This window comes from Lineus longissimus, chromosome 4, assembly GCF_910592395.1.
Source record: "Lineus longissimus chromosome 4, tnLinLong1.2, whole genome shotgun sequence".
NCBI lineage: Eukaryota > Metazoa > Nemertea > Pilidiophora > Heteronemertea > Lineidae > Lineus > Lineus longissimus.
Genome location: NC_088311.1, coordinates 16,417,635 through 16,429,615, shown reverse-complemented (window position 1 = coordinate 16,429,615; position 11,981 = coordinate 16,417,635). Strand labels below are relative to the sequence as shown.

The 11,981-nt window shown below is 43.9% G+C and overlaps 1 protein-coding gene across 1 annotated transcript; it reads left to right on the top strand.

Annotated features, from left to right (window-relative positions):
* The first annotated feature begins 3,437 nt into the window (after positions 1 to 3,437).
* Positions 3,438 to 8,315, top strand: LOC135486781 (uncharacterized). Its single transcript, XM_064769881.1, has one exon. It carries the CDS (start codon positions 3,438 to 3,440, stop codon positions 8,313 to 8,315), a length of 4,878 nt encoding a protein of 1,625 aa, XP_064625951.1.
* Positions 8,316 to 11,981: the final 3,666 nt, after the last annotated feature.

Here is an 11,981-nt window from a genome sequence, read left to right as displayed (position 1 = left end):
GCTTCGTTGTCGGGTTGTGGCGTCAATGATAGTGTGACAATATTAGGAATTGCTTACTATATCTGTAATTATTATTTCTGTGTTCCTCCCTAGCCCTGGTGAACCCAGACACCCAGGATCGTTAATCATCATAAGTTTCAACACCTTCCTTCTTAATTGCCCCTTTCCATTAAGCTGTTTGACCCCTTTTATGATCTTCCTGATTAGCAGCTGGTTACTAGGCTCCTGCCCTTGGCCCTGTCTGATAATCTTGTATTGATGCTGCTGTTGTACTGATTGGTTGTTTCCTTAATTACTGAGTGCTAGTTGGCTCAGAGCCTGATATTTGGGCTAGGCTATTTACCCATTAGGGGTGTGTGTAATTAGGTATAAATAATGATGTTCAGATGTTTTTAGTAAGTCCTGGCAGATCCAGAAAACCAACCTTTACCCTCTGTAGCTAAACAAGATATTTCTCTGGAAAAGCGCCAGAGCATTTTTAATTGACTTCACCCTTGACCTTACAGCATGGTAAGATCCCTTTATATCAACTCTTGTTGATACTTTGTTGTGCGCCTTATTTTTGTAATGTTTTAGTGTCGGTTGTAGATACGAGGTTAGAGTGACGTGGATAATAAATAATGTAAATACATATCTTAGTTGGTTTAGTCTGTGGGTTCGAGTTCAGAGTTGCGAAGTTTATATGGTGACAAATATTATAAGCCCTTTTACCGCTACATTTTTGGTGACAGCTGTGGGATTGACAAGTACTCCTTATTCATAAGGACAAACCTCAATCCAGTGATACGAGCTCTGCCACAATATTTAGAATTTTATTTACAAACTCATTTTATATATTTTCAAGATGGTTAGACGTAGGAAGACCCCGAAAGTTCAAAAGTCGGGCAAAAATCCCAAAATACTGAACAATCAGATGATGGAATAGAAAACAAAATTCCTGAAGAATTAGAATATAGCAACTTTGACTCGGAATCCAAGGCTAACACTCCAGATAATAGCGATAATGATCACTCTGACAATGAAGATGGTAATCATGATGGCGATGATGAATCTTCAGATTATGAAGGTGATGCCATTAGGGCTGAACCTGATTTAGTAGGTCGTGAAGGCGATGCCAATGGGGCTGACCCTGAGTTAGTGGATATTAGAGGCGATGTCGCTAGGGCTGACCCTCATGTGCTAGATAATGCCAGCGATCATGATGGTGATATGACAGACCCAGGGATAAACTATGACAAACCGATGATAAAATACCTCGTAACCCTCACCAGTGCACTCCAATCAGTGAAACAGGAAATGCAAAATCAGACCAAAACACTCTCTGAGTTGTTTCATCAAAGTAGCCAGGAGCAAGAGGATCCGATCGAAAGACTGGTATCTGTATTAAACAAATCGTTTATCCGAGAGCGAAGCAAACAACTGCATATAATCCGGCAGATCCATGACAACCAAACAACCCTAATCACTGAAACGCCCTCGAAAACTTGTTGTTGAGAAGCAGGGTGAAGACAAGACGTTTAGGTCATTATCTTATAACCAGGTGACAGCACCATACGGTGTCTGGGTATTATTACGGTGTCAACTTCTGTTTGAGGTTTTAATTTTATTGGTAAAAATACCTAACTACTTGTACATGTTTTTAGGGGAATTTTGAGTTGCTAAGAATTGTTAATTTCTGTTGAGATGATTTTGTGAATTTGCTGCGGTCCTCGCTCGGGACGACGGCGCGACGATCTTGAAGACCTCAAAATATTAAAGACGAAATCTAACTCGATTTATGAACTTTCCCGTCCTTTCTTAACAACAAAAGTGGTAGCAGAGCGAAGTTATGAACATCAACGATCTATGGAGAAAAAGAAATTAAGAAAGAACATTTAGAAACCCCTAAAATAGCGCCCCAAAAACGCAAAATAAAAATCGTCCCGAGCCACGCCTGCCATTGTATTGCCGTGCCGCTGGCACGCACGAGAGTAGGAGATCACGTGACCTGCCATGTGCGATCAAGAAGAAGAAACCCAGCCAGGAGCCGTCGGGCCTGTCGTTGGCGAGACACCAAGGGGTGAGGAACAAGAGTCGGCGCAGCCAAGGAAGGAAGATACTGTGGAGAGAAGGTCAGAACCGTCCAGATTGACTGTCGAAAATTTCGATAAGCCATAATACTGATTTTGAAGTGGAGGATTTGTCTCTAATGCCTAGTTTCCTTTGGAATATTCTTGAAGATGAGGTCACAGTTAACCAAAAGGGTGATAAGGATAATCAGGTGCTTGGAGTTTTTACAGTTACAAGGGGCCGGATAAATGGCCTGAAATCTGCAGTAGGGCGAGCGCTGTCAAAACTGAGTTCAGCCATAGGACAGGAGAGATCGGAAGACGAGTTGGCGGCATTAGAAGAGGATGTTAGGAAAAAGATGGCGAGGGTCATTGAAGCCATTGAAGAATTTGGTAGGCAAAACAATCTACGAGAAAAGATGATCGATGAGATTCTCAAGTATGAGGAGAAGATAGACGATGAAATAAATAGGCTGAGGCAGCTGAAGGAGACGTCTGTGATGGAAGTAGCAGTCATCGGAGCAAGAAGTCATCAAAGTTACCACGGCCCAGTGTAATGAAGACCCCATTTAAAGAATATCAGGAGCTCTTAGGACACCAGATGGTGGATGCTAAGGAACCGGATATGAATATCTCGAGAGAAAGGGATACTTTAAGTTATGGGAAGGATGATAATCTTCAACTGAGACAACAGAGTACAAGTGATGATGACTACAACAGATGGTGCCAGATGTCTCGCAGACCAGCAGATGAATATAGGATCAAAGATAATCATCACCAGGGAGAAAGGGATACTCTAAGGGTGAAGGATGATAATCTTCAACTGAGACAACAGGGTACAAGTGATGACGACTACAACAGATGGAGCCAGATGTCTCATCGACCAGTCGATGAAGATAGGATCCAAGATAATCATCACCAGGCCAAACTGATAACTCCAGCAAGCCACGATCAGAGACCCTTCACTGCAATTAGATGGGATGAACCGCTGATGCCAGCCTTCCAGATGTCTCGCGGACACACAGAAGAAGATATCAGCCATGATGAACCCAGACAGATACGACAGATAACTCCCCTGGTCAAGACTCTGATCAGAGCCCCTACACTAGGAGAAGATGTGATGATCCGCCATCGCAATATGTCGGGGAGACCCACTGGAGAAATGCTTCAGGAAATACATATCGAGTGGAACCGGTTTCTACAACAGCTGCAGATGGTGGACCTTGGAGCCAGTATACCATGGTAGAACAGCCTTACAATCACAGACCCCCTCAGCAGTATAATAGACCACAAGGCTTGCCGAAAATACAGCTGGATAAATTTGGAGGAGATATGACTGAATACCGGGCATGGAGAGCCGCCTTTAATACAGCAATCGACCGTACCACAATGGCAGACGAAGAAAAGATGCTGCGACTAAGAAGTGTCTTGACGGGGAAACCGAAAACCTTGATAAATGACTTACAAGCCTACACTTCAGCACAGTACAAAGAGGCACTAAAGAGATTGGAACGGGAATATGGAGGAGATAAAAGAGAAGGATCCCGTCTCTTAGAAAAACTGTTCAAGTTCCCAGTTATCAAGGACGATGAAAAAGAAAAAGTCAAGAAGTTAAAGGAGTTACTGAATAGCATCAACACAGCAATATCTTTCATGGAAACAGCTGGGAGGCAGGGAGAACTAGGCGATGGGATGATGTTTACAATCGTGAAAAGTAAAATACCAGAAACAGAACTTTTCCTGTTCGCACAATGGCAACATCAAGGCAAAAAAGAAGACAGTCTCTTTAATATCCAGACATGGCTTGAGGAATTGGTTGATATGAAAACGAGAGTCAAGGAAGCAGTTGTTGGAGTGGAACAACAGAAGAAAACTTGGGAAAGGACAGACAACGAAGTGAAACCTTGGAAGAAGAACAGAACATTTGCTGTTGTAGAAAGTCGATGTCCAGTTTGCAGCGAGAGTCATGACGTCGAATCCTGTCCGAAGTTTAAAGTGCTATCGCTGAGTAACCGTTGGAGGACAGTAAAGCAACGCGGCTTATGCAAGGTTTGCCTTGCCCAGGGACACATGGCTGTGGACTGCATCAAGGGGACTTCAAAAGATGGCGAGAGAAAACCTAATCATAGACTTCTACAGCGCGACTTCCAGAATGCCAGCAAGGGAGGCAAGGCGCCCATGTCAACACCAGCAAAGAGCTCGTTTACCGCCAAGAAACCCAAGAAGCATGAAGATAAAGCTCCAAAACAGGATAGCAAAGACAACCAAGGTTCTCAGTTTGCCAGCATGGGCGGCAATATCTCTCTAAGAACGGTGCCTGTCATGCTGAAGTACAAGGATCGCATTATACATACCAATGCAATGCTAGACGATGGTTCCTCTGAAAGTTACCTCCTTGAGAATATAGCGCACCAGTTGAAGCTCCCTGTATTGGAAACAGCCAAGAAAGTATCCATTGTATTTGGAGCCAAGGTCGAAGAGTACCATACCATGAGAGTTGAAGGGTTGACCATCCAGGGTGTGGAGCAAGAAGGAAACTTCCAAATATCAAGCATTTGGACCCATCCCGTATTAGTTGGAGAGCCAGCAGTAGTGAACTGGGATAAAGCAGCAGATAATTGGAAGCACCTTACAGGTGTACCTTTTCCTGTGAAGCCAAAAGGAAAAAAGATTGGTATCCTGATAGGAAACAGACATGCCTACTTTCACCGGTCTTTGAGGGAAATTGCGGCCAAAGAGAAAACCGGACCTATTGCACGTCTGACCCCTCTTGGATGGACCTGTATTGGACCAGTGAGCAAAGAAGAATCAGAAGAATGGGACAGTTCTACTACTCAGTATACTTACCACGCGACCATGGATGATCCTATCACGGAAGTGAAGACAATGGTGAAACAACTTTGGGAGTTGGATGCGATTGGTCTTGGGAGAGCTGAACATGGTCCAAAGGAGAACAACATGACGCCAGAAGAGAGACGAGCCCAGGAAACAGTCTTGAACTCAATGAAAATGGTGGGAGGCCGTTATGAAGTGGTGACACCGTGGAGATATGGTCAACCTAAGCTGCCACACAACTTACGAGCTGTGTCAAAACGCCAAGACAAGATGGAAATGGACCTACAGAAGAAAGATCCAAAGTTTTATGCCAAGTGTAAGGAGGTCATAGAACAGCAAGTCAGAAAGGGTTACTTACTACCCATAGGACCTGTAGCAGAGGCCAAAGATGAAGGATTCCACATCCCAGTTTTTCCTGTGAGAGATGACTCAAGAGCAACCACGAAAGTCCGAATGGTCCTCGACTGTGCTGCCAAATTTGATGGGACAAGCTTGAATAGCAACATTTTACCGGGACCTAACTTGCTCAGTGATCTGGTGGAAGTACTCCTGAGATTTAGGCGATACCCTGTAGCTATTGTGGGAGATGTCTCTGAGATGTTTCTCCAAATTGGCCTTGACCCTGATAGCAGGCGATTTTATCGGATAATTTGGGAACAGCAAGTTTTAGAGTATCAGAGGACAATCTTCGGAGACACATCATCACCATTTAAAGCCAACCTGGTTATAAGAGAGCACAGTCGTAAACTGAAGAATCAATATCCAGAGGCAGCTGACACAGTGGAGAATGCTTTGTATGTCGACGATGCCATTGATAGCCGATGTTCTACAGGAGAAGCAAAGAAAACCAGATCTGAGATGACAGAGATGTTGGACCGAGGAGGAATGAAGATGAGAAAATGGCTGTCAAATGATCCTGAGGTACTAGAGGACGTCCCACAAAGTGATAAAGCCACATTCTTGGATATAAATGGAAAGGAAACTTTGCCATGTCAGAAAGCCTTGGGTATACTGTGGTTAGCCGAAGAAGATGTCATCACTGTGAAGCCACGATTGAGGGAAGGAGAGTATCCAGCCACGAGGAGGGGTATGCTGAGATGCATAGCAGCCTTGTTTGATCCACTGGGATTGGTTGATCCGTTCAGAATTAGAGTCTGGATCCTCTTTCAAAGGACATGGATCCGAAAGGAAGATTGGGACAGCCCCCTGGAAGAAGACTTAGCCCTTGAGTGGTCGTTGTGGAAGAAAGAGTTGCCACATTTGGATAACATCCGAGTGAGCAGACATCTTGGTATGAACACAAGTTATCAAACTGAACTTCATGTGTTCAGCGATGCCTCAAAGGATGCCTTTTCTGCTGTCGTGTATGCCAGGACCCTGATGACGGACGGGAGGATACTGGTGAGACTGGTGATTGCCAAGACGAGACTGTCGCCACTGAAAGCCATCTCCATTGCCAGACTGGAGCTATGTGGGGCAGTCATTGGTACAAGATTGGTGAAGAAGGTTATCAAACCATTGGAGAGCGGTCGAGGAGCCAAGCAACTGATGGTGACATATTGGACAGATTCCATGAACGTCCTGTTTTGGATTTGTCGACCAGGAAAACAGTTTAAGCCCTATGTGGCCAACCGAGTAGGAGAGATACAGGAAAGGACCAGTACTGACCAATGGAGACATATACCAACCAAACTAAACCAAGCAGACATATCATCTAGAGGTATGGCAGTGGAGGAATTGGCTAGATCACAACTCTGGTGGGAGGGTCCAAGTTTCCTGAAGGAGTCCGAGAGCAACTGGCCAGAGAAAAAGATAGCTGTACCAGATGAAACCACCGATATTGAGAAAACCTCAACATTTGCAGTACAGGAAGCCCAACCAGAACAAAATGAGACAATGATGTTCCCCCTACATCCCAGTAGATGGAGTGACATGGGAAGACTAACAAGGAGAATAGGATTCGTGCGACGTATCATGATGTGGCTGCTAAAGCGACCCTTACCCCCGGGAGCCAAGACCTGGATAAATGAGTTGTCCCCCGAAGAGTACAGGCAGGCTGAGGATTGCCTTTCACGCCAAGCCCAGAAAGATGTATTTGGCAGAGAGCTCAAAGATTTGATGGCAGGAAAAAGCTTACAGAAGACAAGCCACCTGATACCCCTGTCACCATACCTTGATAAGGCGAGGAGACTTCTTCGCATCAAGTCCCGTCTTGAAAGAATAGACTACATCTCAGAAGAAGAGAAATACCCCATCATCATGCCAAGAAAGCATCCAGCTTCTCAGTTGCTTGTCAAGAGAGCACATGATGCTGTGGGACACCCCGTAGGAAGAGATGCTACCCTCGTCGAGTTGAGGAGGAAGTATTGGGTGATATGCACTAGAGAAGCTGTCCGCTCCTGGGAAATGATATGCAGTCGATGTGTATTGAAGAAATCAAAACCAGCTAGTCAACAGATGGCCCCCATTCCTCAATTTAGATTCAGCCAACCAACCAGAGCCTTTGGAAAGTGTGGAATGGACTTCGCGGGTCCATTTCTAACCAAGCAGGGTCGAGGAAAAATCAGAAAGAAAAGATACTTGGCTGTTTTCAGTTGTCTACAGACTAGAACTGTTCATCTAGAACCTGTTTACCAGATGGATACTGACAGTTTCCTAATGGCTTTCGCCAGAATGACCAGCCGGCGATCCGTCCCAGAGGAGGTGTTGACAGATAACGGAAGTAACTTTGTCGCTGGAGAGAGGGAGCTCAGAGAGTTAGTGAATGCCATCGATTGGACCAAGGTGCAACAGAAGACGGTGGGCTACCAAAATACCAGAGGCGTTACATGGCACTTCAACCCCCCAGGATCTCCACACTTCGGGGGCGTCTTTGAGATTATGGTAAAAGCAGCAAAGCGGGCCCTCAAGATATCCATTGGTAATGCTGACATCAACGACGAGGAGTTCCATACATTTGTGGTGGATGCCGAGGGACTCCTGAACTCGAGGCCATTGACTCCTCCCAGCTCTGATCCCGAGGACCAGTTACCACTAACGCCAAATCACTTCCTGCATGGTCAGCTGGGTGGACAACTGGCTCCTCCGTCGACTGATGAACTACGATTCAACCCTAGAAGAAGATGGCGAAGAATACAGGACATACTGAAACAGTTTTGGCAGCGATGGCAGCGAGAACTGTTACCCCAGCTGCACAACCGTAAGAAGTGGCTGTTTCCAAGGCACAATCTCAAACCTGATGATATCCTACTGGTGATTGAGGAAAGATTACCTAGAGGACAATGGAAGATGGGTCGAGTCCTGGAAGTCTACCCCGGTGAAGATGGATTGGTGCGAACGGCCAAGGTGAAGACGTCAAATGGGGAATATGTCCGGCCCGTGAATCGTCTCTGCCCAGTCGAGTTTCCGGAGATGACAACTTCCGTCTGGTAACGCTGAGATGAACGTCTGGTTATGCTGAGATGAATCCAGCCAAGCAGTTACAACCGTGGGTGATGATATCTGTCTATAACCGTTAAAAGTTGACATTTGACATTGTGTGGTGAAATTACACTGAGAGAGTGATCTAAAAAGTTAGTGTTGGTCAGTGTACTCATTGTCTGGTGACTTGCTAATTTTCTGATCGGGATGTCCTTGACATTTTCAATTGCCTGTGTTTTTTTTGGGGAAAACAAAACTTTGGGTTTCACCACCTGATATACACTGATCAATTCTATTCTTAGAAGTGAACTCTAGGACACTTAATGACTCGGTGCGAGTTTTGAACATTGATTGAAAAGTGAGAACACTCAATGGAGTGTCAGTATCCGAACTTTCTACAGTGCGAAAAATATCGGAATTGAGATAGAGACTAGCGGGTATCGGTAAAGGGAGAAAACTTTAAGCTTCTGTTACATTATTCTGAGCCATGTTTTTAAGCAATGTAGAACCCAAGGGGTTAAAAATTTGGATCTCCTTTGGAGGAGAAGTTTACTCCAGTTTCCAGTGGGGAAACAATTTAAGTTTAATAGGTTTTCTCATTTACCATCCCTAAAGAGTCGATTCTTGATTGAGAATTATTCTGGACTTATGATAGTGACTTTCGAAGGATGAGAACATTGAGGAATTCATGAGCAACTTGGATTACTTGAGCTCAAATTCAGTGGGTGTTAGATTCCGATTGGATTGTAAAATCTAAAAGAGTACTAGTAATTTACTACAGGAGTGATATACAGTGACTACTTAGTTAACTGGTGCTTGGTCTAAAATTTTCTAAGTCACTAATAGAGGCCCAGAATGGGATATTGTCGATTTACGACCATGTAGGGCCTATACTAATCACATTTCAATGAAGAAAATGACAGAGTTTTGATTACATGTTCATTTCTTGATCTGGTCTTCTGTGGCCAATTTTATCAATCAATGGTTGGTATGAAAGGCAATTGCAGTTGTGTAATTTCCTAGGCCCTTTACCCTAACAATCATATTGGTCATTCCTGTAGAAAGTTCAAATCATGAGGAACACAACGTTGTTGTTACTGCTGATGCTTTCGCTCTTTGTCATGTGTCAGTCAATGATGGATGCTGGCAATGATGACGATGATGATGATGATGATGCCGATCAGCAGAATGGTGCTGCAGCAGTTGGTCTCCCTCGACGATGTAACAGTTACACTGTTGGAGCCAGGCTGCGACATGCCTTGGATTGCCAAACAGCAATTGAACATGGCCGCATTCTAAATGTCAATGAGTATGCTAGGCGCTATCGACTATCCCCAACAACGCTCAGGAGATGGATACAGAACATCGATGAAATGACGGATCAAGTGGAGGAAAATGCAGAACGCCGGCGAGTCAGAACCGACCATGATGGTTGTTGGCCGGAAGTTGAGAATATCGTGCACCAGCATTTTCAAGAACGGAGGAATATTGCCCTGCCCGTTTCTCGGTCGGACATTGTTAATGATGCAACGATTGAATTTCAGAACTGGTGGGGCCAACTCCCACACAATGAACTTGAGGACATTGCAGCACGTCGCCCCGAAAGGTCCCAGTTTTCTGCATCAGTGGGTTGGGTTACAAATTTTATGAAACGGAAAAAGATTGTTTTCCGCCGTAAAACGAAAGATTCCACCACTGTACCGGCTGATGCACCACAGAGAGTGAGAGAATTTCAGACTGGCGTTAGGCAAACTGTAGCTGACAACCATGTCCACACGCTCTTGAACTTTAACGAAACGTTTGCTCAGTTGGACTTCCCTCCGATGTATACAGCTGAGACCAGAGGTACAGTAGATGTAAATGTGAAAACATCGCGAGGAAATGCCAAACTCGGGTGCACCGTTGGATTGACAGTTGGCTCCAACGGAGAAAAACCGCCTGCTCATGTTGTTTTCAGGCAGCCGGGCTTCGTGCGTCAGATTAGAGATTTGAACAACATTCCAGATAACGTACGGGTCACATCCTCGAGGTCTGGTTGGGAGAATGGAGAGACACTGCAACATTGGTTGGACAATGTTCTTTTCCCTTACATTGGCGATTTTGACTTTAATGACATCCTTCTGCTTTTGGACAGATTCCGACCGCATCAAGCAGAGGATTTCTGTTACCCAATGGTTGAAGCAGGCATACTGTTAGACAATATTCCTGCTAGGTGTACATCGCTGGCTCAGCCGTTAGATCTCACTATTATGAGGGGATTTAAAGCTATAATGCGAAAGTATTGGAAGTTATGGAAATGTGATGCAACTGAGGCTGACGGAAATTGCCGCAAAATTACATTACAGGATGTACTCGGCATTATAAGTAGAGCATGGAATGATGTAGCTCCTGAGTCTGCGGCTAAGTCATTTCAAGTGGCTGGCTTAACACCTCAACCAGATGGTCATTATCGTGATGATGTTGCAGATGATTTGTTGCTTGGTGAAAACGAATTGTCAGACTCCGATAATGATGATGATAACTTAAATTTTGACGACAACTTGGAATTGTAAAACAGTTGTAGTGCAAAGTAGTGAATAAGTAAATGTTGTTAATGGCATCGGTTATGTAAGTGTTAGTTACTTTACCCCCCAAGTTAAACTTTTGGGAAAAAATCTCACATCCCCTCCCTGATTCAAATGCCACTTTTTTTAGGGTTTACCCTGTAAAAAGCTTGTAACGACATTCATTTTCCATGAAAAGCACTGGCCAGTGATCGTAGTCTTGGATGGACTTTCTGCATGTCGGATTTCAAGCTATTAAAACTTTCTGAGTACTTGATGAAAGTGATCATAGTCAATAGGTATCAATGCCGACATGTGCAGTAGGCTCAAGTTGTCATTATTAGCCCATTCATGCTTCTCAAAAGGAATGTAGGCCCTGCACAACCCATCTGGGCCTAAAATGCATATTATAATGACCTATTATGGACTTAGAAAATTTTAGACCAGCACCAGTTAACTAAGTACTCACTGTATTTCAGTTAATAGTGTTCACCTATTCTTATCTTTAATGTGTTCTTTTGGTGAACTATTGTGTATTCTAAACTGTCTTTTCATTTGATCAATGGGATCTTTGAAGGGCCATCTTCCGTTATTGTTAGTTGGAAGATTTGCCAAGATTGTTTAAAAATAGTTTGACAGGTTCTGTCAAGAGGAGGGGAATGTTGAGAAGCAGGGTGAAGACAAGACGTTTAGGTCATTATCTTATAACCAGGTGACAGCACCATACGGTGTCTGGGTATTATTACGGTGTCAACTTCTGTTTGAGGGTTTAATTTTATTGGTAAAAATACCTAACTACTTGTACAGTCCTTCAAAAAAGTAAATGGACACACAAAAATCAAATTTTCTTGAAAACGGCTGGTGATAAATCGATTCGGTTTGCTGCATTTGATAGGACATTTAGTTGTGCATCATGGTATCTACCACATAAAAATTAGCCATTTTATCTAATACCGACTTTTATTGATTTACAAAAGGCCCCAAAATCAACTTTTTCGTTTCCGATTTTTTTCGTACTTTTTCTTGATAGGATGAATCACCATGATGAAAAACCCACGTCCCCATCAAGGTGATGAAAATATCTTGTGTTAATTGGTGGGAAAACAGCATTTTATGTCAAAATTTTGCACCTTGT